At 36.2% G+C, this 27,755-nt stretch overlaps 1 protein-coding gene across 1 annotated transcript in view; it reads left to right on the top strand.

Moving 5' to 3' along the window:
* The first annotated feature begins 15,296 nt into the window (after positions 1–15,296).
* ORC2 (origin recognition complex subunit 2) overlaps positions 15,297–27,755 on the top strand; it is a 54,235-nt gene continuing 41,776 nt past the window's right edge. The window contains exons 1-6 of the mRNA XM_027873891.1: positions 15,297–15,482; positions 17,031–17,134; positions 17,629–17,772; positions 18,597–18,686; positions 20,969–21,061; positions 21,865–21,896. Of these exons, the coding sequence (XP_027729692.1) occupies positions 17,038–17,134; positions 17,629–17,772; positions 18,597–18,686; positions 20,969–21,061; positions 21,865–21,896 (456 nt within the window). The 5' untranslated portion in view covers positions 15,297–15,482; positions 17,031–17,037. The remainder of the gene's footprint in view (positions 15,483–17,030; positions 17,135–17,628; positions 17,773–18,596; positions 18,687–20,968; positions 21,062–21,864; positions 21,897–27,755) is intronic.

The following is a 27,755-nucleotide window of genomic DNA, read 5'->3' on the forward strand; positions in this document are numbered from 1 at the left end:
TAAAGGTAATGAAAGCCTGAACTAAAGTGACAGCTGTGAGTGGAGAAAAAGGGTCAGATATCAGAGATGTCGTGGAAGTTGAGGCTCAAAGTTTGACAGTTCACGTCAGAGAGGCTTCCAGGATAATGTCAAAGCCTCAAAGCCTGGAAAGATGGTGGTGCTTTTGATGGAAATAGGTATGAAAGAATGGGATCAAAATGGAGGGGTTTCCCTTCATTAGAAAGGCCACTTCATTATCAGAGACTTGAACAAAGGAAAAGGGGGGGGGATGATGGCAAAGGTATTTGAGATGATGGAAGAGGGGATGAGATTAAACTTCAATCGTGTCCATTGCACCCACTATATATAGTCTTTGCATAGTTTTGTATCAATGGCAGAAAACCTTTTGCTTAGGTACACAGTAAAAATGAGTGATTTTTTTTCTTCCCAGAGAGAAATGTATAAAACAATTGTCTACACCCACTATTTCTTAAGCTAGATGGTATTTTACTATTTATATATTTTATTTTTATATAATATTCCAATATTTTATATTTTATTTTAGTAATTTTCTTATAGTATTTTGTCTTTTAAAAAAAAGTTATGCAAAATCACTCTAGCATGCAAATTGCAACTAAGTACACTTAACATTCTGCTCTAGTCCACTATTAATAAAAAGGATGGAGAAGGATGCTGTAACATCAGTCCTTCCCTTCCCTCCCACCACCCTATTTTAAAAATTGATGCATGTTCATTTTCTAATATGTCTCACACACACATACCACTAAACCAAATGACAAAGCAGCCATAGTCTAAACACTCTGCTACATTCCATATTGATAATCCTCTACTTTTTAACTGTGAGGAAGGCTATGTCTTATATATTCTCTAGAACTCAGATTGCTAATAGTCAATCTGAGTTCAGCTGCCCCTTAGTACTGTTTTAATGTACATTATTGAAGTTATTGTATATGACATGTTCCCTTTGCTTTCCTCTATGTCACTTTTACATGTCTTCCTATAACAGTCCTTTGGAACCAACATTGTCCCTTGTATTCAACTTGAATTTTAATGTTTTTTAAGGATACCTTCATTGTAGTCATTATATGATGACTTGTGGCTCTGTTTCCCACTTTCTACCCTTTGCATCAGCTCAAACAAGTCTTCCTATATTTCTCTGAATCCTTTATGTTCACTCCTTGTAGCACAATAATATTCCACTGTATTTGTATGCTATACTTTGTTCAGTAATTCACCCAGTTAATGGACACAGAATTTGTTTCCAAGTTTGGATTGGTTGTTTTTTTGGGGGGGGGGCAGGGACAAGAGTTCTGTGGTTTCTGGTAAGGTTTGGTAAGGTTTCTGGTAAGGTTTGGTAAGGTTTGGTAATGTTTCTTACCAAAAGTTCTGTGAACAGTTTATTTAGTACATGTAGGACCTTTCTTTCAATGACTTCCTTGGAGTATATAACCAGCATTGGGATGACTAGATCAAAGGATATGAAATGTTCAGTAATTTTTCCAATATAATTCCAAATAGTTTTCCAGAAGAGTTTGAATTAATATTTTCAAGGAATTTTTTTTTTTTAGGCAATCAGGGTTAAGTGACTTGCCCAGGGTCATACAGCTAGTAAGTGTCTGAGGGCAGATTTGAACTCAGGTCCTCCTGATTCCAGGGCTGGTGCTTATCTACTGCATAGTAACAGGGTATTGTGCCATTTTTTCTCAGATTCTGAAACATTTTAAATTTCTTTCTTTGTAATTTGATGGGTGTGAAGTAATACATCAATATTGCATTTAGCCTATTGGTGACTTAGAGCATTTTTTTCATGTGGTTGCTAATGGCTTATATTTTTGAAAACTGCCCATGTTCTTTGATCACTTATCTCTCTTAAATTAAGAATAAAAAAAAATTACATTCAACAACTATAACATTAAAATACACTTTGTGTAATTAGTCTATATTGCCTCCAGTTTGTAAATGATATTTTTAAATGAGGAGGAAGAGGTACAGAAGGATAGAAAAGGAATAACACAAATTTAGACATGCAAAAACAAAGATTTTTTTTGTGTGTGAGGCAATGGGGGTTAAGTGACTTGCCCAGGGTCACACAACTAGTGTCATGTGTCTGAGACTGGATTTGAACTCAGGTCCTTCTGACTCCAAGGCCAGAGTTCTATCCACTGTGCCACCTAGCTGCCCCAAAGACATAGATTTTAAGAACTATCTTGAGGCATTTTTGGATTCAATATTTATTAAGTATACTATATGAAAGACACTTTGCTAAATACTTGGGATACAAAGAAAAACAAAACTATTCTTGTTCCCAAGGAGTTTATAATCTAGTGAGGTTACAAATAATATATGTATACATTTTAAAAATTATTTGAGAAGGGAATGAGCATTAACTTGCTAGAGAAGGCAGAAGTCAGGGAAAACTTTTGTAAGGATCTCAGTAGCCTCACCATCCTTCTAAATAAAGAAGCTGGGGGAACCCAGATCCCTTGGGTCAGCTCAGCCAAAGTAAGTCATGTGATAACAGCCAAAAATTCCTTTTCCTGCTGACATCAAGTTTGAATATCAACCACCCACCAATTCTCTGGCATGAATCAGCAACTGCCCCCGAGTCATGACTAGGGTCCCCATTCCCTCCCCACAATGTTAGTCTTGCTGGACCCAGTTAGAATCCTATAAAAACTCATCAGACTTTTAGTTTGGTATCCCCTTTCTCCAAGCCCTCCAGCAGAACTGACATGTTTCAATAATCCCTGACCCTCATATTTTGAGTATTTCTCCTCAATAAAGTTTTTTTTTTACTTTGCTTTTTATCTGCTAGCTCCTATTGTACTATGTATAGGTTTCTGGTACTCTACTTACCATCCATACCAGTTTTCTACCAAAGCATTAGCTGATGACCAGGACTGGAATAAATGGTCTTGGCAAGCTGCCCCTTCTTCCCAAGGTATGGCTTAGGGAATGTAGAATGCCCAGGCTGGGAACAGAAGTTCCATGACCCAACAGTAGCACCCATTCCCCCTTCTCCCCAACACCAGGACTGTGACTTGTGGCCTTCCCTGGTCCACATGCACCTTGGGCTCGTCATCCTGACAACATAAGAGGTAAAGAGAAATTGCTGCCCCTCTCCTTGCATAGCACCCTGAAATCTCAAAACTTATTGAAACAACACATTAAGACAACTTCCCAAAGGTGGTGGCACCTAAGTCGAGCTTTGACAAAAGTTAAGACAGTCAATTTCAGACCTGAGGGACAATGTGCAGAGACACAGAAGTGGATGACAGAAGGTAGTCTAGTTTGTCTAGAACATAGACTGCATGAAGGGGAGAAAAGTGAAATAAGCTGGATTCTGAGAATGGACCCAGACACAGTAGAATTCAACTTCTTCAAGCAGACAAGGGGCTGAGGGATTTTAACCGACAGACAGTAAAAAATTTTAAGGTTTTTAAGCAGGTCAGACCTGGTCTTTACGAAGATTATTTTTGCAATGTGTGAAGAATGGGTTGAGGAAGGATGGAGATTGAAACTGACATGTTTCAATACTCCCTGACCCTCATATTTTGAGTATTTCTCCTCAATAAAGTTTTTTTTTAACTTTGCTTTTTATCTGCTAGCTCCTATTGTACTATGTATAGGTTTCTGATAGAGATTGAAAGCAAGGAGGCAAATTAGTAGACTATTATAATCCAGGTGAGAGGTGATAAAGTCTGGAACTAGGCTTGTAGCTGTGTGAATGAAGAGTAGGTAATGGCTGTGAGAAATGTAGAGGAAGAATGAACACAATTGAACACTCTGCCATCTTGGCTCCTCCACTAGCCCTAGTCTTTCTCAAGAAAATTCAGTCCTATGTCAATTTTCTGCTGATTGTCTCTATTTGGATAGCCAGTCAGTATCTCAGATTTCCAAAAGAGGACTTAACAGTCCTCATCTACACACCCCTCATGAAAATTCCCTGTTCCTATTGAGGATACAGTCACCCTCACGTTATCCAAGTTCATAACCTTGGATTTATTCATCTTTGGCTCTTCCAAATCATTCACCTGCACTCTTCCCCAAATCCCTTCAAATCCCTTTAAAAAATGACTCTGAACAAATTCTAGAGCAGCAGAACCCACAAAAAGATGGAGTGAAACAAATTTCCAGCCCAAGACAACTTAGAAGGTCGGCAGGAAAGGTCTATTGCACCAGGGTGAGAGAGGGGCACAATCCAGTGTAGGCCAGGTCATTGCAGATTTGGCCCCTGCAAAGCTGGAGCAGGCCTCAGGCGACTGAATCAGCAGTGGCAGCAGCTGCTTCCTGAACTCTCACCCTACAGACAGTAATGGGGTTAAACAACTAGTCAGAAGGAGATTACAGGGGTATCTTTGCTAATACTGAAGCAAGACTCTATTGTCTTGCCCATACTCAGATCAGGGTCCTAGCTGGCCTTCCCAGGGTGAGGAGGAGTCATAGCTTTCAGCAGCAGTGAAGAAGGGACAGTTGCATGACAAAAAAGACTGTGTGTGGTCTCTATCCACCCACTCCTCATTATAATACACTGTTCCTATTGAGGATACAGTCACCCTCACCACGTTATCCAGGTTCATAATCTTGCACTGAGGCTGGCAAAAAATGAATTTCATAATGTGAGAGGCTGAGACAGCTTCAAGGTCCAGCCCTGGGGAAACCACCATCAAAGGGGAAGGAATAAGAAATCAGTAATAGGAGTATATAAGGAAAAGAGACCAAGATGCCAAAGATTTCAGGAGGAAGATAATTTAGTTAAAATGCTTAAGCACAAGCAGAAAAATCAACAGGGAAGTTATTAAAACAGGAGGGGAAAATGTCTACTAGGACATCTACATGAGATGAAATATCTCTGAATGATATTGTCAGACTTAGGAAATTAAACCAATACTTGATGATATAGAGGACCCTGGGGATTTCCAAGGGAGCAGGAAACCATAACAGGATGTTCCTGAATGGTTCAAGAGAGTAATAAGAATTGTGAAAGCAGAATTTAATTGACAGAGTAGAAAATTTTGAATCCATGGCTGTGAATCTCTCAGAAAAATGAAGGAGAATAAACTGATTTGGAATACATATATAAAGAAGTAAAAGAAAATCCAGAAGAAAAGATGCAAAAAGCAACAATGGTTTAAGAATATATGTTCTCTGGGGCAGCTAGGTGGCGCAGTGGATAGAGCACTGGCCCTGAAGTCAGGAGGATCTGAATTCAAATCCAGCCTCAGACAAAATACTTGACACTTACTAGCTGTGTGACCCTGGGTAAGTCACTTAACCCCAGTTGCCTTAAAGAAATAATAATAATAGTTTAAAAAAAAAGAAAAGAATGTATGTTCTTTTTATAAGAAAAATATATTGCTCTCAAATACAGGATGTGTAGAGACAACTTAAGGATCATGGTTCTTCCAGAACAGGATAAGTTAAAAAAACAAACAAACCTGAACACCATAATACAAGAAATAATACAATAAAACTGCACTAAACTTCTGAATACAGAAAATAAAATGACAATCAAAAAAATTTACAGTGCCTCCACCAAAAATAATAATAATAAAACCTATATGCTGCAAACTCTGACACATAGAGGTTAAAGTTAACAATTCTAGTAACAAATAATACCAGGAGAAAGACCTTCAAATAAAAAGGATAGGAAATTTGAATAACACAAGACTATTCTGAACCCACAAGAAAGGAGCTCAAAATGCAACCTAAGGCAATATACCCTGCAAACATGAGGCTAATCATCAATGAAAAAAGATAAACTTCCACTAAATGTGAATTTGAAATGTATTTCAAGACATTTGAAGCATTCTTACAAGAAATAAAAAGACATGAGCAGATTATTTACTTTGCAAACACCCCAGACAACAAAAATGTAAGAAAGGTTAATAAATAAGGCTTCCAAGGAAAGCACAAGTAATGAAACAAATTATCCTAGAAAAATAAAAAGGGGAAAGGGCTAGAAAGACAAGGATATCTATGAGATTAAAAAATAACAAGAGAAATATCAGAATTCAAGGTCATGAAGGTGGCACACAATTTGAGGTGACGGTGAGATCTAAGGTGTATCTTCATTTTTGCCTGATGTCATTTCCATGTTCATTTTCAGATTACAGGAGGGGACAGAGCATAGAAATTGTGATCCCACACTCAACCACCCTAGCTAAGACCACAATCTATTCTTTGATGTCCCAGACCAATACTACTAGAGGAAATAGGACCAAGAAGATATTAATCAGAATTGCCAGTTGCTATACTCCAGGCAAAAGACTGAGAGAAAAGTGCATTTTCTTTCTGCCCTCCACTCATATTCCAAGTACCTGGAATGATAATAACTTCCTCAATTGATGAGCCAAGAGATTCTTGGCAAAGATGAAGACTTTTACCAAAATACCTAATGTGTAGTTTAAACACATGAGCAAAGAGAAGAAAACTAATAAAGTAAAGAAATACTGTGGCTGTGGGGCAACTAAGTGGTGCAGTGAACAGAGTTCTGGCCTTGGAGTCAGAAGGACCTGAGTTCAAATCTAGCCTCAGACATTTACTATTGCACTTACAGACACTTACTATCTGTGTGACTCTGGGCAAGTCACTTAAGCCTGATTGCCCCACCAAAAAGCAAAAAAAAAAAAAAAAAAAGAAAAGAAAAGAAAAAGAAAAAGAAAAAAGAAAGAAAGGAAAAGGAGAAAAAGAAAGAAATACTATGGTTTAAGAGAATCCCAAGATAAAATCCCAACATAAGATAATAATTTTGCAATAATCAATAACGGAACCCCAGAAGAAAAAAAAAAGGAATAGATTGGCCATAAAGACTCCAAGAGTGGTAGGAAGAAATGAAGAATGAGTTCAAACAAGAGATAAAAAATAAAAAGAGATCTGGAAGGAGAATAAACATCTTAGAACAGAAAATGGTAAATCTTACCCAAATAGTCCTTATAGAAGAAACAGAACTTGAAAATTCAATGATACAAGAAGAAACATTAAAATTAAATCAAAAGACTGAAAAGTTGGAAGATCATATGAGGTATCTCCTGTTAGAAACATGTCACCTAGACAATAGGATGAAGAAAGATGATTTAGGAATCACTGGACTCCGTTAATAGTAAATGAAAAAACCTGGACACCATATTTCAAGAAAACATAAAAGAATGAGCATGGTTAACATAAAGAAGTACAGAAAGACTTACATGAACTGATGCAGAGTAAAGTATCAGCAATGACTACAACAATGTAAATGGATAGAATAACAGCAGTAACACCAACAACAAAACAATTAAAATTGAATGCTACAAAAGTATAATGACCAACTTTGACCTCAAAGAAGAGATAGGATCCTTGCTTCTTTGTAGAGATGAGCGACCCTGGGTGTGGAACGCTACAAATAACATCTGACTTTTTTGATATGTTGTTTCATTTTGTAGGACTTGTTTTTCTTTATTCCATTTTTTATTCTTTATTATGAGGTGTGGCCTTCTGGAAGAGGCAAGAAGAGGGATATAGTAGAAAATGTAAATGGTATGAAAACAAAAGACATCAATAAAATTTTGTATTAAATTTTTTTTAACTGCCCAAAACTATTAGAACTTAAGGACAAAGTGAACCAATAGGTCCCTGCTTGAGGTAAACCTTAAATTTAACTCTCAGAATTTTGATTGTCAAACCCCAGAATTTTCATATAAAAAAATACTGTAAGAAGCCAGGAAGATATCAGACACCGAGGAAAAACAGTCAGGATCACATAAGATTATGCAACAGTTAGTATAAATGAAAGGAAATTTTGGAATAAAGTAAACCAAAAGGCAAGAGAAAAAGACTTAGAGTGAAGAATAACATTTTACAAAGAGGAACCTAATGCTACAGGGAGAAAAATGGATCTTCAGTAGAGTAGATGACAGCAAAGCATTCATGGTGAAAAAAACAGAGCTAGGTAGAATTTTTGAAATGTAAATTCAGGAGATGAGAGAACCCTAGAAAGGCAAAATAAATTCAAGCAATTTGAAAGGACTAAATGATAATCAAGTGCTTATATCCTAATTGGGGAGAAGTGACTGTTGTCCCTTCAGAATGTAACTTTCTTCAAGGGTCAAAATAGGAGCAAAGAAAGACAAACTCAATGTCTGAATATGGGGTGATTTTGTTTTGTTCTTAATAGAAAAAAGGGGGGCAGCTAGGTGGCGCAGTGGATAGAGCACCGGCCCTGAAGTCAGGAGGACCTGAGTTCAAATCTGGCCTCAGACCAAACACTTAACACTTATTAGCTGTGTGACCCTGGTCAAGTCACTTAACCCCAATTGCCTAAAAACTAAAAAAAAAAGAAAGAAAGAAAGAAGGATAGACTTGGAACTCAAAACTTTAAATAAAAATGTTTAAAAAAAGAAAAAAAGAAAAAAGGGAATATGGGGCATGAATGCATTATAATAGAAAAGAGGAATGAAAAGTTTAATAGTTCTTCATAATTGTGGCACACAACTGAAGAGGAAGATATACAAGCATGGAGGAGTAGGTGGTATAAGGAAAGCCAGCATCTCAAAAACTTTATTCATCTCAGCCAGGCAAAAGAAGGATGGACAAAAAAAATGCTGAAAAACAATAAAGTAGGAAAGTAAGACCAGAGAGAGAAGAGTCAGTCTGTGTGTGTATGTGTGTGTGTGTGTGTGTGTGTGTGCGCAGGATTTAAAAAGAGGCAGAGTTGGGAGGGAATAGGCACAACAAAACAAATATCAACTATGCAGGACTGATTACACATAAAGTGTTAAAAGAGGTAAAGAAGAATGTTGTGATCTGGGACTAGGATAGGCAAAAAGAAGGCAAGAAGAGGAGTGACATCTCTTTCAATCACAGACTCTTAGTGTTGATATCAGTTCCTTTATTGTACAATCTTTTTCTTTGTAAAGAGAAAGGAGGCAAAAACAAAAAGTAACCACTAAAATAAGATATGAATGAGGTAGAAACAAATTTAAGAATCATAACTGTGAATGTCAATTGGAATAAATTTGCCCATGAAATGTAGTAAGCGGAATGGATTAGAAAGGGGTCTTTTTGATTCCAAGTCCAGCACTTAATCCACTGTACAACTTAGCTGCCTCTAAAAAAATCAACAAATTGGAATTGAAATTTTTTCCACACCTGAATGAAATGTTAAGCACATCCAATAATGACTAGAATGAAATAAAATTGTTAATCAATAAGGAAAATTTGAAGAAAGGATCTAAATTTAAGTGGAGACTAATATAATCTTAAAGAATGAATAAGTCAAAGAAAAAGGAGAAACAATATTTGTCAAAGGAAATGATAACAATGAGACAGGTGTGATGGTACAGCATCTTTGAAGGTGGCTTCCTGCTTTTTTTTGGTAAAGGAAAAAATCTTATCTCTTATGTGTGTTAGAGGTGCCTGGATACCACATTTTGAGAAATCAGGGGAAAAAATGCTCCAATCTTATAAAAACAGAAATAATTTGTCAAAGAGCTCTTGAAAAGAACATCCAGATGAAAACCCTGAGGAATATCATAGCCAAAATCTAAAGCTTCCAGGCCAAGGAAAAATTGCTGAAAGTAGCCAGAAAGACAGAATTCAAATACAGAGGATCCACAGTTGGGATCACACAAGATTTGGTTCCTATCAAGTAAAAGAGAGAAGAACTTGGGATGATTTTTTCAAAAGGAAAAAAAAAAGACAAAAAAAATAGGCTTAAAACCAAAAATAACTTACTTAGAAAAACTGAATATAATCTTAGAAGGGGAAAAATAGATCTTTAAAGAAATAGAAAACTTCCAAGCACTGTTAATGAAAAGCCATAGAAATACTGTGTACTGTGTTTGAAGTGCAAACATATAGGTCAAGAGGAACATAAAAAGATAAATAAGCTTGAGTAATTGGAATAGATTATATAGGTCAAAGGAACATGTCATCTCAAAACTAAATGTCATCAAAGGTTACAATGGAAATTAAATAAGATAAATGTCTAGGGAGTTGTTTTGTTAAATTTTTATTATCTTAAAAGAAAAAAGAAAATGTAGGGGAAAAGAAATACACTAGAGAAGAAATGGGAGAAAAATTTCCTATCTTACATAATTTGGATGCTCAAGTAGAAGAATATGCAAATAAGAATATGCAAACAAGTTGGGGGAGACAGGTATTACCTGAACCTCACTTTCATGTGAATGAGTCAAAGAGTGTAGAAAAGACACACACACACACACACACACACACAAGAATTTGGAAAATTTATAACTCTAAACTCTTTCATCAACAAAAGAGAGAAAGAACAGATCCATGAATCTAGCATGCAACTAAATAAACCAGAAAACCAATAAATTAAAACACCTAAATTAAACACAAAACAAAGATATTAATAAAAGTGAAAGCAAAAAAACCACTGAATTAATAAACAAAATGAAGTTATTAAAATAAAATAAGCCATTATCTAATTTGATTTTTTTAAAAAGAGGAAAACTAAATTATTAGCATCCAGAATGAAAAAGACAACTTCACCAAGAAAGAAGAGTAGAAATAAAACAAATTGTTAGAAACCATTTTGCCCAATGATATGCCAGCTATGTGGTGCAGTGGATAGAAAGCCCAATTGATCTTCCTGAATTCAAATCTGGCCTGAAACATAAACTATGTGACCCTGGGAAAGTCACTTCACCCTGTTTCCCTTTGTTTCCTCATCTGTAAAATGAGCTAGAGAAGGAAATGGAAAACCATTCCAATATCTCTACCAAGAAAACCCCAAATGGAGTCATGAGGAGTCAAACACGATTAAAAATGACTGAACAACAAATGCCAACAAAATCAACAACTTATGTGAAATAAATGAATATTGACAAAAATATAAATTTCCATATTAACAGAACTAGAAACAGAGAATTTAAATAACCCAATCAAAGACAAAGAAACAGAATAATCCATAAATAAACTCCCAAAGCAAAAAAACAAACAAACCCCAGAACCAAATGGATTTATAAGTGAATCCTATCAAACTTTCAAAGAAAATTGGTTCCAATATTGTATAAACTGCTTACAAAAACAGGAACAGATGGAATTTACTAAATTATTCTTATGATACAAAGATGTTTTGAACACCTAAACCAGAAAAAGTCAAGATGGAGAAAGGAAACTAAAGACCAATATTTTTAATGAATGCCACAAAAAATTGAAATAAAATATAGGCAAAGAGACTATACAACATATCAAAAAGATTTTACACTTTGACCAAGTTGTATTTATATCAATAATGCAGGGTTGGTTCTATATCAACAGAAGTATTGAAATAAGATACCATATTAATAACAATTTTAAAATCGTGATTTTTTCTAGATGTATAAAAAAGCTTTTGAGAAAATATGACATCCATTTCTTATATTTAAAAAAAAAACACTAAAAAGCACAGGAATAAATGAATTTTTTTTCTTACCATGATAAGTATCTTTCCAAGACAAAGATACTGAGTTATATGTAACAGGATAAATGAGAGGCCTTTCCAATAAGATCAGAGATAAAGAATGTCCATTATCATCACTCCTATTTGATAAAGTGCTAGTCATTCTACTTATATTAAAAGACAAGAAAAATTATAAACTTTCTTCAGATGATATGTTGGTTTACTTAAAAAAACCATAGTTATCAATTAAAAATTAATTGAAACAATGAATAACTTCAGCAAATTTGTAGGTTATAAATTGAAATCCCATAAATCATCAGCATTTCTGTATATTACCAATAGAACTCCATAGGAAGAGATAAAAAAAGAAATTAAATTTAAAATAACTATCAAATATACAAAATACTTTGGAGTCTACCAACAAAGATACACACAGAAACTATATGCACAGAACTACAAAATACTCTTTATGGAAATAAAGACAGACCTACGTAATTGAAGAAATATCAATTGTTCATGGCTAGGCCTAGATAATAAAATGAAAATACTACCAAAATTAACTTACTTACTCAATGTCATAACAAAGGATTACTTTTTAGAGCTAGAAAAATAAGAAAATTTCTTCATTTCTTCAGAAGAAAGGATAAGAATATAATAAAAAAAGGGGAAAGAAAGAGGCATAGTAGTGGCAAGGCAGAAGATGTTCAGAGTTGGGTTATCCAGAAAGAATTCAGGGGGCAGAGGTTCTCCTAAGTCAAGAGAGCGTTATTGTCACAAAAGTGGTAGGCTAGTCCTTAGGAGCACTAGCAACATAAGACAGGGGCTTACTTTTCTACCCAAGTTTTGGGCACTCAACTATTGATGGGGGATATGCTCCTATGTGGGCAGTTAACCACAAAGAAGGACGTCAGGAATGGGGAAGCAGGTGTGTAAGGGGAGGCAGGAAAGGAGTCAAAGATGTGTCTGTTCTGGATTTCCTTATCAGGATTTAAATCCCAAACAGCTCAGGGATGTGGTCACAAAACAGAGAACTTAAGTTGCAGCATTCAAGGACATGGTTACAAACCATGGGGGTTAGTCAAGTATACAGAAAATAATAAGGTTTTCTTGTCAACAGATGGAACCCCCTGTTACTAGGCAGATTTAGATTTAGGCAAGGCTCACATTTTTGTTGGGCAGAAGTCAGCCACATCAGTAGCAGTAGATCACAAACTATACTATAAGTAGTAATCATCAGAATGATCTGATACTAGCTAAAAAACTGGCAAATAAATGGAACAGATTAGATTCACAACATGCAGAAGTCAACTATCTTAGTAGCCCTGCCCAAAGTCCCCTTTTCACAAAAACTGCTGGGAAAGCTAGACAGTTCCCTTGCGTAAATTAGATTTAGACTAGCACTTCACATTGTATACCAAGAGAAGCTTCAAACGTACGCATCACCTCAATATAAAAGGTCATGTCATAGACAAATTAGAGGAACAAGGAAGAAATTAACCTTCTTATCTATGGATAGGAAAATAGTTGATGACCAAACAAGGATAGAAAGTATCACAGAAGATAAAATGGATAATTTTTATTATATAAAATTAAAATATTTTTATTCAAAGAAAACTAATGTAGAAGATTAGACAGGGAATAGTAAACAGGTTAAAAAAAGGCATTTGCCGCAAGTTTATCTGATAAAAGTCTCATTTCCAAGACATAGAAAGAACTAATTCAAATTTATAAGAGCTATTCTTCAACTAATAAATGGTCAAAGGATATGCCAAAGCAATTTTCAGAGGAAGAAATTAAGCTATCAAGCGCCATCTGAAAAAATGCTCAAAATCATTAATAATTAGAAAAATGCAAATTGAAGAAACTCTGAAGTTCTATCTCATTCCCATTAGTTTGTCTGACCTATACTTCTGGGGGATCCATGAGGTCAATGCTATTTTCATAATAATATTAAGACATTTTAATTTCTAATATAGTATATATAGATACTTAAACAAAAGTTCTTTAGGGTCCTCAATAATTTTTAAGAGTGTAAAGAGGACTTGAGACCAAAAGTTAAAAGCATTGCTGCTACAGACCAAACTTGGATGAGTTAGTCTCATTTTCTCAAAGCAGACAGGTGCTGTGTACCTTTTTTTGTTTTTCTCAAAGCAGAGCCCAAATGGTGGAATGATAGGAAGCCATTCACAAACTGCTCCAGACAGATCAAGAAAATGCACCAGACCAAATCCTGATAAGGAAATCCAGAAAACGTCACAGTGAGTCCTTTATGCAGTGTAGCCTGGCAGAGAGAGACAGAGAGGTATGAAGACACAGTCAGGTCAGGAATATGTGCATTGCGTACTCCAAAGTCCACAGGACTAGCCCTGGCAATCTAGATACAAGCTGTGCAGGTAACTCCAAAAAGAGAAAAGATATTAGAAAGTGGCAGTACTAGAAGTGTGAGTTGTCTTGGCCACATTTTCCCTTCATGTGTCTCTCACTAACTTTTTTCTGTGTCTGTGGCCCATTTTGCATGGGATACTATAGGTATTTGTGGTAGAAGACACTCCAGGTTTATGGGGAGAGTGACGTTTAATGTTTTGTAGTACTGTTCTTACTATACTATTTTGGTAAATCTTTTTGCTTGGAGCTGTCTACTAGAGTTTTAGGACTCACAAAGTACCCTTTGAACCTCTAGGTAGTAGCAACCTTCTGGGGACCAGAGATGATGCTACACAAAGTAGTTAGGAAGGGTGGGCACTAGCAGTTTGGGGTATCAGGAAAGGTCTTTAAGAGTAGGACTCTGTGAGACAGAGATGAAGAGGCAGATCAGTGCCAACACATAGGTCCAGGAGGAGGGCATGTCTTGTGTAACGCACAGAGAGTTAGTTTGGCTGGACTGGGAGGGTAAGTAATGGATAATGAAGCTGGAAAGATCAGGTGGTGCCAACTTGTGAAGGATTTCTCCCTCTTAACACAGCTTATACAAAACCTTAAGTCTTGTGGTCTAGAACTATACTCAGCAACACAGACAGATTAAACTTTCTCCTTTGCTTCTCTAGAAATAGTAGCAACAATTAAGTCACTAGCCACACAAATGCTGGAGGAACTTCTGTTCTTCCTGGTATTCCAAAATAAGGGTTGCAGATCCATCTCATCAGTATTCCCCAAATGACTGCCTGCATCCTTTTAAGAAGTTCTGTAGTATATAGGGAAAAGCTGCTGAAGATCTTGGTATCAGAATGAATGAGAAAGGAATTCTTTCTGTCAAGCAATCCCTGCACCAAAAGTCAGGGGCACCAGAAGACCCAAGCTGTTACAGCTACTAGCTATGTAGGTGGCCTTGGGCAAATGCCCTTCTCAGTCTAAGTTTCTTCATCTGTAAAATGGGTACAAATTTACAATCTACCTGAAATGGTTAGAAGGAAACGTTCTGAAAAAAATTTTTTACTTATAGCTTTGGACACTACTCTTCCACAGGGTGACATTTTCTATTTTGGGTTCCCTGCTTGAGCACCGCAATTTCAGAAAAGTTTATTATGACCCCCTGCGGAACAAGGCACTAGTCTGCTTCAAGTCTAGTATAAAAGTTACGTTGCTTTGCACCACTCCAAACATCAGTATCTTCCACGTGGTATAGGCCAGGCAAACCACTTTACACCCTCCGCTCTCTGTTCCGCCCCCTCTATTCTTCTCCTTAGCCAATCACGAAGGAGCTCGCTCTGCGCAAGTTCCTCTTCACCAACGCCATTCCGGAACCGGAAGTGGCGAAAGAAAGGCGACGTAATTGTTGTTTCCTCGAGAGTCTCCATTTCTCCTGCCGTTTCTAGGCGGGGCAGGGAAAGAGGATATTGATTGGCTCTCTGGCCTGTCGCTCTCCGCTGCTTCGGCTTCCCATTGGCAGCTTTAGGGGCCGCCCCTTTAAGCAGGGCGGGAGATTCAGTGTGTGGCCCGGGAGGGTCCCTTTCCTTGTCCCCTCAGCCATCTGTCCGGGCCTCGGGCAGCCAGTGGCGATAGTTCCACGCTTTCGTCTGGCTTCGACTGCCGTGCTGCCGCGGATGAGCCACTGTTAGAGTTGTCTCTTCACCGTCCTCAGCCTCGGGCTGTTGGTCGGGTGAGTGTGGGAGCCGGTGGCTGACTGGGAGGCCGGGCGGGGCGGGCCGGGCCGGCCTGCGGGTGCTGTGCCGAGGCTGGTCTCTTCAGGCCGGAGGTTGGGGCCTGGGTGGGCGGGTTTCCGAGTCCGCGTTTCCCCCTCCCCTTGGGAGGCACCCTCGGCTCAGGCCGCACGCGTGGCGCCCCGGGCTACAGCTGGTGGAGGGCGGGGGTGGGGGTGGGGCGCTCCTGCCTCGAGGCCCCGCCCCTCAGATGCTCTGGGAAGGCTTTGGGGAGACCCTGGCTCTCCGTGGCAGGCATGTGATGGAGGGCTTTGGTTTGGCAGTAGACTGTCTAGGACCCCGGCACCCCGGTCGTCTTGTGCCTCAGTTTCTCCTTCTTGTAAAACGGGGACAGTACTGTTTGAGGTAAAGCATTTGGTGGATTTCTAGTGTTATTTGAGTCCTGACAACTATTTTCCAGGACAGTCGTTATTTCAATGATATAATTAACATTTTGTTCTATTGTTTCATTCTTTTGATTTTGTTTGCTTCTTGACGTCTCATGAAGTCCTTAGGTTCCACTTGCCCAATTCTTTTTTTTTTTTTTTTTTGGTATGAGGCAATCGGGGTTAGGTGATTTGCCCAGGGTCACCCCAATTCTTATTTTTAAGGGCGCCAGGATCTTCTCATTTTTATCTCTGTATTTCAGCCCACTCCTTCCCTCCCAACTGTAACTCCTCCCACTGTGCTTATCACATAGAAGGTTGTAAATTAATGTTGTTAAATTTTCCTTATCTGTGCAGACCCTCAGATGGCTTTGTTTTCAGCACTGCTGACAGTCCAAAATTGTGAAGACTAAGAAAGTCCTTTTGACTGAACAGGTTGACTGGGGCAGAGATCAGTTGGGGTTCTTCTGCCCATGCCTAGGTCTGCACATACACCTAGTACTGCACTCAATTGATACTTGATTGATTTATCACATAGAATTCGGTTGTGACAGTTATCTGGTAGTCTTCAATGCAACTAATAAACAGGTACTGAACAGTGGATAGAATGCTGGGACTGGAGTCAGGAAGAACTGTGGCTTCAGATTCATACTAGCTTTGTGACCCATGGCAAGTCACTAAACATCTGTTTGCTTCAGTTTCCTCAACTGTAAAATGGAACCCTTGCCACACAGGATTCCTTGCTATGAGGATCAGATGAGTTATTTGTAAAAAGCTCTTAACTCAGTTCCTGGTCCATAGTAAGTACTGTATAAATGCTTATTCCCTCTCCTTCCCTTTTCTTTCCATGTCTATAAATAAGATCTTTTAAAATGTAAGTTGTACAAATGAATTTAAAAAGGGGAACAAAAAAATTTAAAATATATAATTTCACTAAACACTTCAAAAGACTGCTTATACCCAGAAATTACTAAATGATAGGATAACTAACTGGTGGTTACCAGACTTCTGGTAAAGATTGTGTTTTAGCCATACATAACATTAAATTTTAAATTTGCTTAAACGTACTTGGTATGAATCTTTTAGGATCTTTTGAATGATTTCTTTATTATTTCTGTTAAGGTTAATAATGATGAACCATTTGAAGCCACAAGAAGTCAAGATGCTGGAAGTTCAGTTTGTAGGGGATGATGATGTTCTTAATCACATTCTTGATAAAGAAGAAGGTACAGAGTATCTTTAATGATGCTTATTTAATGTTTGAGTATTGTTTCACCTTTAGATGAAAATATTTTGTTTCTTTAAATGTTAGAAATACTTGGTCTAACACTAACATTGTTAAATACAAAATCCTTCATTTCTGAGTTTTCCTTCTTTCTAACTAAGAAATCAAATTAGCAAAGCTATATAAAACATTTGTGAGATTACCTAGCAGCAAAAGTTAATTCTAGTTACGGAATTATGCCAGTTTTGTCAGTTGAGGTTGAGAGGGTTATGTTTGAAATTGAAATTTCTAATTTGAAGTATTTTTGAAGGTTGGAATTAACTCAGTTCTAGAAGAGTATATGCCCCTTCTCACAAATACAGTTTTATTTTTCCTTTCCATCTTTAAAAAATTTAGAAAATATAAAAATAATACAAAGAGAAAAACATTTTTGTAATTTAACATTCAAAGAATTTTAAATTTAGGTTATTTTAGGTTTTTTGGTTATTATTGCAGGGGCTAAATTTCGAAAAGATCGAGCTCAACTCTTAGTCAATGTGAAGAAACTAATGAAGAAGCAGGAAAGTGACCTAAATGAAGATGACCAGGAGGATTTAAAAGATGAGAACTATGTGGATATTCTAGGAGCAGACACTCAAGGTATTTATTGGAAAAAAACCAAACTTAACTCCAAATAGAAATTGGCTAATTGCCAATATGTAAAAATACCACACTTTAGGATAAGGAGTAAAATATTGCTAATAAATGGAGATTGTGTTTTTGACTTACCATCAGTAGATGGCATGGTGTCTACTGAGGCTAGATAGAGAGAGCCTAAGTCAAGAATACAGACTTAGGTTCAAGTCTTGCTTCTGACATATTGGCCATGTTACTTTAAGACTTACCATATAAGCAAAAAAAAAAAATCACTTTTCTTCTTGGAACTTTAGGCAACTCTGAGACTCTCTGTTTCAGAGGAGGTACTGACCTGCATTTGTAGAAAGATTTTGCTTACTGTGGATTTCCCTATACCAAAGAAATCATAGGTACAGGCCCTATCTCTTGTCAGTAAATCCTGTATTGTTTGTTTTTCTATGAATGAAGATGAATTTGTATAGCTCTGTTGATACTTTGACCAGGTCTCTTATGTGATCTTTAGATGAAAACTCAAAATTGAGTTCTCTGACAGTGAAACAGAAAAAAAAATTGTCCCAAATTGGCATTAAATCCATGACTTTAGCTTTTTAAAAACAGTATTCTGGTCTGTTGAGTGAATGGCAACAGAATGAGAAATGATCCATGTGTGACCACATTTAGTTAGGGACTCAGCAATCCTTGTTGACTCTTATTTAAAAAAAAAAAAAAAAACAAACCCAAACATACCACATACGTTATTTTTAAAAATGAAGGTTAATAACTAACACTTTCTAGCTTAAATTTCAGTTGGTTTAATTTAGCTTTGCATATCTTTTTTTCTTTCTCAGAATCCTTGAAAAATGGCCGTGTTGCAGGTGGTAGCAGCAAAGTTTATTCTTTTCAGACCAGAAAAAATCCTGAAAAGATGGCGGAGCTGGGTATGTTGTTAATTCTTGATTTGTTTTTTCTCATCCAAGAGCAAGTTCAAGAAACCTTCCTTCACTAGCCTCTCCCCATGCTGACTGTTCTCTGTACTTTGTGACTAGTGAGATTTTTCAGTTTGCTTACATTGTCTCACTTGTTTATATTCTTTAATAGTTTAAATTCATGAATGTTTGTTTTGTATTCCTAGTAAGATTCTTATTTCCCATATATTTCTCCTCATGGCACAAAAGAAAACAGAAAGAGGAAAAACAACTGGACCAGTTATCTATAGAGGAGATCTCTTTTGTCATTCATGCAATCGGAGGGAACAGTAGACAAGTTATCTGAAGGAAGAGAAGATCCCAAAATCCTGGAAAAAAGTTCTTGTACTTTATTAATACTTTAAAAAGGTGACAGAACATTAGTACTTGCTGACCTAAATCCCAACTTTCCCTTCTATATAAAATCTTTTGAGAATCATCTGTGTACCTATGTACAGAGATAATTTTTCTCAATGAGAGCATCAGTAGGGAACAATCTGGCTTTATAAAGATATATTGAACAATAAGACCACGTTTTCATTATCTCATCGTTTACTGAAATACGTAGGAAGTATGAGATGCCCTTGTTGTTATTGTTTGTTATTAGGTAGAACAAAGGAGATTATAGGCTCTTCTGTTGCATGGTGTCTCCTACCTGTATATTAAAGTGATTCAGAATTTCTTGAAAAACATAACAAAAATATCTTTGCTCATAATAAACATCAAGAGAGACATAAAACGGAGATACATGAATTACTGAATAAACGAAAAAAAGTGTTAAATGTTAAGCACGTGCTATGTGCTAAATGCTGGTGATGCAAACAGGAAAACAAGACAGGACGGGGACTATATGGTAGTTGCTTCATGTTCCCATTGCCCTTTGAGTGACCCAAAGTTTTGATTCTTTAGATGCTGTGGTTTTCTGTGATTCACAAATACCATCCCCAGAAGTGTGCCAGTGTTTAAAAATATATATGTACTGAACCATCCAAAAGCATATTGTAGTCTAGATTGACTACAGACTTTCTTCATCCATTGTTTTTTCCTCTGGTTTCAATTCAATTCCAACAAGCATTTACTAAGAACCTACTGTATGCCAGGCACAAGATGATCAAGTGTCTCGTGAAAAGATACTTCTTAATGCCTTTGTATGAGCGATAAAACCAGTTTCATCAATGTCTTCATTTGCCTCTCCAAAGATAGTCTGGGAGTCATCCTTCCATTTAGCTTCAACATCCTTATACTGTGCCTCCTGCTTTCACTTAAAGAATGTCAACATTGATATAACACAGATTTTAAGAGTACATCAGCTCACTGATCATTAGACAAGAATTTCATCTTGATTGTCTTGAGTAGCGGTGGTTAGATTCCTATTTCTAGACAGTTGAAAAACTAGTTCTTTGCTACACCCCACCCTCTCTGCCCCATCGCTTTCCCTCTAACTCTCTTCCCTTTCCTTCCCTTTTTTTTTTTTTTATAGGCAGTTGAGGTTAAGTGACTTGCCCAGGGTTGCACAGCTAGTAAATGACTGGATTTGAACTGAGGTCCTCCCTCAGGGCTGCTGCTTTATCCACTGCGCCACCAAGCTGCCCGTCTCCTTCCCTCTTCTCTTCCCTCTTTCTCTCCTTTTCCCTCTGCCCCATTCCTTTCCTTCTTCCTTTTTTCCTTCTCCTCTCTCTCTTCCTGCCCCTTTTTATCCTTTTCCTTCTTTCTCTTCTCCCTCTTTTTCTCTGTTTTTTCTCTCTCTCCCTCTCCCATCTCCCTCTTCTCCTTTTCTTCTTTCCTCACTCTTTGGCCCTCTTCTGTCCTCACTGGCTGTCTCTTTCTCTTATCTACCTCACTATCCTGGTAAACTTTAAATTCATCATGGTACTAGTGAAGAAGGGAATCAAGAGACCCAGAACAGAGGTTTTCACCAAAACAGTATTTTTCTTTCCATTGAAGTAGACTCATAGACTCTCTCAGAGCTTGTGCTGCAGTGGCAAAGCCTTTGAGAACCAAGTCATCTCCATATAATAGTGAGTAGCATCACAGTTGGACTTTAAAGTTTCCTGAGTTTGAGGCCAGCCTTCTATCTATTACCCACTGTACCTCTGATTCTGGTTATTTCAGCTCTTTAGTTGTTTAGATCTAATACTTAGATGTTCACTGTATATAAGTGTAATATAGCTCATTTTTCTGGTTTAATTTATCATAATTCATGGAGTAGTTTTTGTGTATCTCTTTTGGATATTGACATTGTTTTTTCTTTTCAGCTTATGAACTAGCAAAAACACCAGGGAAAAGCACTTCACTGATTTCTAAGGAGAATGCTGAAAAGATGGCAAGCACCTCACAAAGTAGCAAGAGTAAGTAGTTGAGCCTTAGAGTGAAAATATAGCTAGTATGTTTCGCCATCTTTGAAGGAATCTTTTTCTCATTTATTTGGATGTTCTTTTATTAGCTTAATGATGTAGGATTTTTTTTCCTCATTTTTCCTTTTGATCTAAGTAAAATTTTCATTTTTTTCTTTCCTCCCATTCTGAAATGAAAATTCACCTCTTTGCGTGAGTATGCACACAGAGTCAAAATTCAGCAGTAGAAACAAAATCTATGTACTAAATTAATTAAATCTTTATGGTAGGACCAACCATGAAACAAATTTCATTTCCTCTTGTCACATTCTGAATTCTCAACTTTTCTCAAGGCCTGTCAAAGCTGTTCTCCTTACAAGTGGTAAAACTCAGGAAGAGCAAACTCTAGAAGACTTTAAAAATTGTTTTAAAGAACTGGAATTTTCATTTCTCATATACTGATTTAACTGATGGGGACTTGTTTGTGGAATTTTTTTGTACTGTATTTAAATTTTGCATCAGGTTAGCCGAAACATAATTTGGGGTCATCAGTTAGGGACTGCTTTAGTTCTTCATTCTGTCATAGAAAAATTGGAAATAAGTAAATTAATATGATAGGAACAATTGTGGAATTAATAGTGAAAATTTGAGGTGCAGTTAAAGAACTTAATATTCAGATAGAGCCTTATAATCTTTTAGAAATAATGACTTAGCTTGGCACTTGAGTACTTAATGAAATTGAAGTACATGTGCTAAAATATGAAATAATTGGTCTAGTATAACATTCAGTAAAATTTAATTTTATGTTTAATTTATAGAGCAATCCACATCAGACAAAGACCAGTTAAAGGTAAGCAGTGAAGTAAAGCATTATGAATTGAGTAATTTTAAAATAGTATTTCATACTAAGTTGAGTCAGCATAAAATCTTTCTCTTACTGATTTTTGTTTTTGCAACATAAATATTGAAATTCACCTGACCAGTTTCTAGTTTCCATGTAAATTTTTGGTTTGTTTCTTGTATGTTGCAGCTAATTTCTAATTTCTAAGGTTACTAATTTATCCTTTTTCAAGATTTAAATTTAAAGAACTGAGAATTAAATATAACGAGGAAAACTTTCCAGGCCTGCCTAACAAGTAGATATTTATTTTTCTTTTTCCTCATAGGATAATTGAGTTTGAAGAGACCATATAATTTATTTCAAATTTTCTTTTTTGACTATGAACTTAAAACCCAGCAAATATGAACATTTTAATATATAAATAAGTATAGAAATAGAAGATTGTATATGAAACTATAAATCTCATGTAGATCTTGTTTTTTTTAAAAAAAGTGTGTGTATATTATATATACATACAAACATATAGTTATATATAGTATGTATATTAAAATTTGACATATGGACCAGTATTGCCCAGCTTGTCTATTCATGTTCCCTTCTGAACTTCTTTTTTGTGCTCCCCAACCCATAAATAAAAGCTCTCTTTTATAATAAATTAAGTTTACTCAAGAAAGAAATCCACACCTTGTCTATGTCTGAAAAGATTTTGTTCCTTCCTGTATCTCTAGTCCCATTATCTCTGTTAAGAGGTAGATCACGTTTCATCATCTGTCTTCTGAAGTCCTGATTTAACCCCCCAATTTTACAGATGTGGAAACAGGCCCAGATAGATTAAATGACTTGCCCCAAGTTGCACAGGAAGTAAGTAGTAAGGGGTCCAGATCTAATGCTCTTGCCACTAAACTTTACACTTGTTTCCAATAATCCTTGTTTATTAACATCATTGTATAAATATAAATATAAAATCAACTATAAAAACAACCTGTGCAGATCTCTGGAGAGGCAAATAGAATTAAAAAACCCATCTCTGTACTCCAGAATTTACATTTTCCTGGAGGAAAGTGGTGATCATTGTTTAGGGATTAGCTTTATTTGTCTTTTCTGTAATCCTGTTCCTCATGTATGGTAGAAACTCTACATAGCATATTATCATATGTATGAAGACTTTTAGCAATCTTCCTAACAAATAATGGAGTATAGCTTCTTGGATACTTGCTGTTTGAGATTCTTATTGTCCTTATGCCTGCCATCCTGTAGCAGTTTGTGCTTGTTATTAACTGTTGTTAAAACTTAATCTGATACTTAGTAGATCTTTCCTGAATATCTTGTAGAATTTAATAGTTTCCTCAAATTTGCCTAACCTCTGTGTGTTTACCATCATAATTAACTGTATATCTGCATTTAAAAACCTTGTTATACTTTGCTTACAGCCTTCTTAAAAATTGTATTCTAATATAGTAGTGATTGGTTAGATTTGTTTTTTTTAATCCTCTCCTAGCTTTTTAATAAAAAGCAGTTTTTCTCTAATCATTTGACTTATAGGGAGTTGATAAGGTTCTATAAAGATATCAGCCAAATGTCAAATAGAAAGCTGTGTATTTGATATTCTGAAAAGAGTAAGCAAAATAGGCAGTTATGGATTAGAGTTTTTGTTGCTGGCAAGAGAACATACTAGAATGTCTCTTTCCAATTTTTCCTGGATGAAAAAAAGATACATTAACTCTTAATAATCTGAATACTGAGGGGAATGCAGAGAAGGTGCTCTAAGACAAAAAATGATTGTAGATGAGCATCAGCCTTCAGCTGGAAAAGAAGTCACTGGAGAAAATGTTGAAGCCCAAATGAAATTTTAACTTTGTGGGTGTTTCAACATAGAATCAAATGACATGAGAAACAGGAACAAGAGAATAACTAGATTTGCCTTAGCACAAATAGAGCCTTGGTTGTTGTGGCAGCAGATTGAGTTCGCTAGGTAGAGGCTTTTGATCTCAGTTCATTCTGAAGTTTGGAACAGTTCTGTAAAGGGTCCAACTTTTATTGCTTTTGGCCAGACGGTTACAGGACATAAGGAGCCAAGGAGTAGGTGATTTTAAATTACAAATTAGGTCAAAGTAAATTTATTTTGTTCATCTGTAAAATGAGGATGATGATAATAGCACCTACTTCATTAGAGTGTTGAAAGGATCAAATTAGATAGTAATTGTAAACGTTGTATAATTCCTGGCACATATAAAGTAAGTGCTGTGTAAATGTTAACTATTATTGTTGTTGTTAAGTGAAATTTGGCTAAAAGGATAGTTAATATTTTGAGTTGTTATTAAAAGAATTAGATCTATCATTCATTAAATGTCTGCTGTGTGCAGTGCACCACACTACACATTAGCAGAGAGTCAAAGAAAAATAAGACATATTTTTGTCCTCAAGTAGCTTATAATATAGCTATTGACCAGTAAAGTGTTGAGTTACCTTGAGTAATTGCATGATTGAGCAGTAAATAATTTAATTTTAATGTTATTATTCTAAAGTGGAAATTAGTTAATACCATAATTCAACAAGTATTTGTTGAGTACCTACCATGTGTTAGAGGTTGGGGAAAATAAAAGTAAAAAACGAAACAGTTCCTTGCCTCAAAAGAGTTTATATTCTACTGAAGGAAAACAATATAGACACAAATAAGGATATACAAGAATATAGAGATAGCAAATTAATCCACTTTGCTGTCTGCTTCTGTTTTATGGGTGAGTTCATCCTATTCATAGTTATGATTACTGTTTTTTTCTCCATCCTGCTTTTTTCGCATTTATCTTCTTTTTCTCCTTTCATCTTGTCCCTTCTCAAAAGTGTTTTGCTTCTGATCTCTGCCTCCCCTGGTCCACCCTCCCGTCTACCTGTCCTCCCCCTTCTCTCATTCCCTTCCCCTCCTACTTCCCTATAAGGTAAGACAGATTTCTATACCCATCTAAGTGTATGTTATTCCCTCTTTGAGCCAATTCTGATGAGAGTAGGCTTCAAGTGTTGCCTGCTACCCTCACCCCCCATTTTTCCCTGCACTATAAAAATTATTTTGTGCCTCTTTTATTTCAGATAATTTATCCCATTTTACCTTTCCTTTCCCCCTTCTCCTAGTGCATTCCTCTTTCTCACCCCTTATTTTTTTTATGCCATCCCTTCATGGTTAACTCACACCTATGCCGTCGGTCTATATATACTCCTTCTAACTGCCTTAATAATGAGAAAGTTCTTAGGAATTACAAGCATTTTCTCATGTAGGAATGTAAACAGTTTGACCTTGTTGAATCCATTACAGTTTCTCTGTCCTGTTTACCTTTTTATGCTTCTCTTGAGTCTTGTATTTGAAAGTCAGATTTTCTCTTCAGCTCTGGTCTTTTCATCAGGAATGCTTGAAAGTCCTCTATTTTGTTAAATGTCCATACTTTCCCTGAAGGATTATAATCAGTTTTGCTGGGAAGGTGATTCTGGGTTGTAATCCTAGCTCCTTTGACTTCCAGAATATCATATTCTAAGCCCTCTGATCCTTTAATGTAGAAGCTGCTAAACCTTGTGTTATCCAGACTTTGGCTCCATGATACTTGAATTGTTTCTTTCTGGCTGCTTGCAGTATTTCTCCTTGACCTGGGAGCTCTGGAATTTGATTATAACATTCCTGTGAGTTTTCATTTTGGTATCTCTTTTAGATAATTCTTTCATGGACAGCTAGGTGGCACAGTGGATAGAGCACCTGCCCTGAAGTCAGGAGGACCTGAGTTCAAATTCGGCCTCAGACCAAACACTTGACTCTTACCTGGGCAGGTCACTTAACCCCAGCTGCCTAAAAAAACAAAACAAAAAAAGAAACCAAAAAAAAAGAAAATTCTTTCAGTTTCTGTTTTACCCTCTGGTTCTAGCATATCAGGGCAGTTTTCCTTGATAATTTCTTTTTATTTATTTATTTTTATTTTCGTATTAGTCATGTTGTAAGGAAGAATTGGAATCAATAGAGGAACCACAAGAAAGAGAAAACAAAACAGAAGGAAAAAAAAGAGCAAATAGTATGCTTTGATCTGCATTCAAACTCCATAGTTCTTTCTTTGGATGTGGATAGCATTTTCCATCATGAGACTTTTGGAGACGTCTTAGATCCTTGCATTGCTGAGAAAGGGCTAAGTTTATTAAAGTTAGTCATCCCACAGAGTGGCTGTTATTGTATACAACATTCTCTTGGTTCTGTTCATTTCACTCAGCATCAGTCCATACAGGTCTTTATGAAGTCTGCCTGCTCATCATTTCTTATAGCACAATCATATTCCATAACATTCATATACCACAACTTGTTCAGCCATTCCCTGATTGATGGGCATTCCCTCAATTTTCATTTCTTTGCCACCACAGAAAGAGCTGTTGTAAATATTTTTGTACATGTGGGTCCTTTTCCCATTTTTATGATCTCTTTGAGATACAGCCCTAGAAATGCTATTGCTGAGTCAAAGGATATTCACATTTTTAAAGTCCTTTGGACATAGTTCCAAATTGCTCTCCAAAATGGTTGGATCATTTCACAACTCCACCAACAGTGCATTAGTGTTCCAGTTTTCTTGCATCTTCTCCAACGTTTATCATTTTCCTGTTTTGTCATGTTTCCCAATCTGATAGGTGTGATATGGTACCTTAGAGTTGTTTTGATTTGCATTTCTCTAATCGGTAGTGATTTAGAGCATTTTTTATATGACTATAGATGACTTTCATTTCTTCATCTGAGAACTGCCTGTTCACATCCAGTGACCATTTATTAATTGGTAAATGACTTGTATTCTTATAAATTTGACTCAGTTCTCTATATATTTTAGAAATGAGGCCTTTATCAGAGACGATGACTGTAAAAATTGTTTCCCAGTTTTTTGCTTCCCTACTAATCTTGGTTGCATTGACTTTGTTTGTGCAAAACCTTTTCAATTTAATGTAATCAAAATTATTCATTTTGCATTTCATAATGTTCTTCCTATTTGGTCATGAATTTTTCTGTTCTCCATAAATCTGACAGGTAAACTATTCCTTGCTCTCCCAGTTTGCTTATAGTATCAGCCTTGATATCTAAATCATGAACCCATTTTGACTTTACTTTGATATGTGGTGTGAGATTTTGGTCTATGCCTAGTTTCTGCCATATTCTTTTCCAGTTTTCACAGCACTTTTTGTCAAATAGTGAGTTCTTATCCCAGAAGCTAGGGTCTTTAGGTTTATCAAATAGTATATTACTGTAGTCATTGACTACTGTGTCTTGCATATTTAACCTATTCCACTGATCCACCACTCTATTTCTTAGCCAGTACCAAGTAGTTTTGATGGTTGCTGCTTTATAATACAATTTAAGATCTGGAATGGCTAGGACACCTTCCGTACCATTTCTTTTCATTAGTTCCCTTGATATTCTGGACCTTTTGTTATTCCAAATGAATCTTGTTATTATTTTTTCTAGCTCTATAAAATAAGTTTTGGTAATTTGATTGGTATGACACTGAATAAGTGAATTGTTGTTTTTATTATATTAGTTTGGCCTACCCATGAACAACTGATGTTTTTCAATTATTTAGATCTGATTTTATTTGTGTGAAAAGTGTTTTGTAATTGTGTTCATAGAGTTCCTGGGTTTGTTTCGGAAGGTAGACTCCTAAATATTTTGTAATGTTTACAGTAACTTTAAATAAAATTTCTCTTTCTATCTCTTGCTGTTGGGCTTTGTTGGTAATATATAGAAATGCCCATGATTTATGTGGGTTTATTTCATAGCCTGCAACTTTGCTCAAGTTGGTTATTATTTCAGGTAGTTTTTTACTTGATTCTCTGGGATTCTCTAAGTATATCATCATGTCA

Source organism: Vombatus ursinus, unplaced genomic scaffold (assembly GCF_900497805.2).
Source record: "Vombatus ursinus unplaced genomic scaffold, bare-nosed wombat genome assembly UNPS02014802.1, whole genome shotgun sequence".
Lineage (NCBI taxonomy): Eukaryota > Metazoa > Chordata > Mammalia > Diprotodontia > Vombatidae > Vombatus > Vombatus ursinus.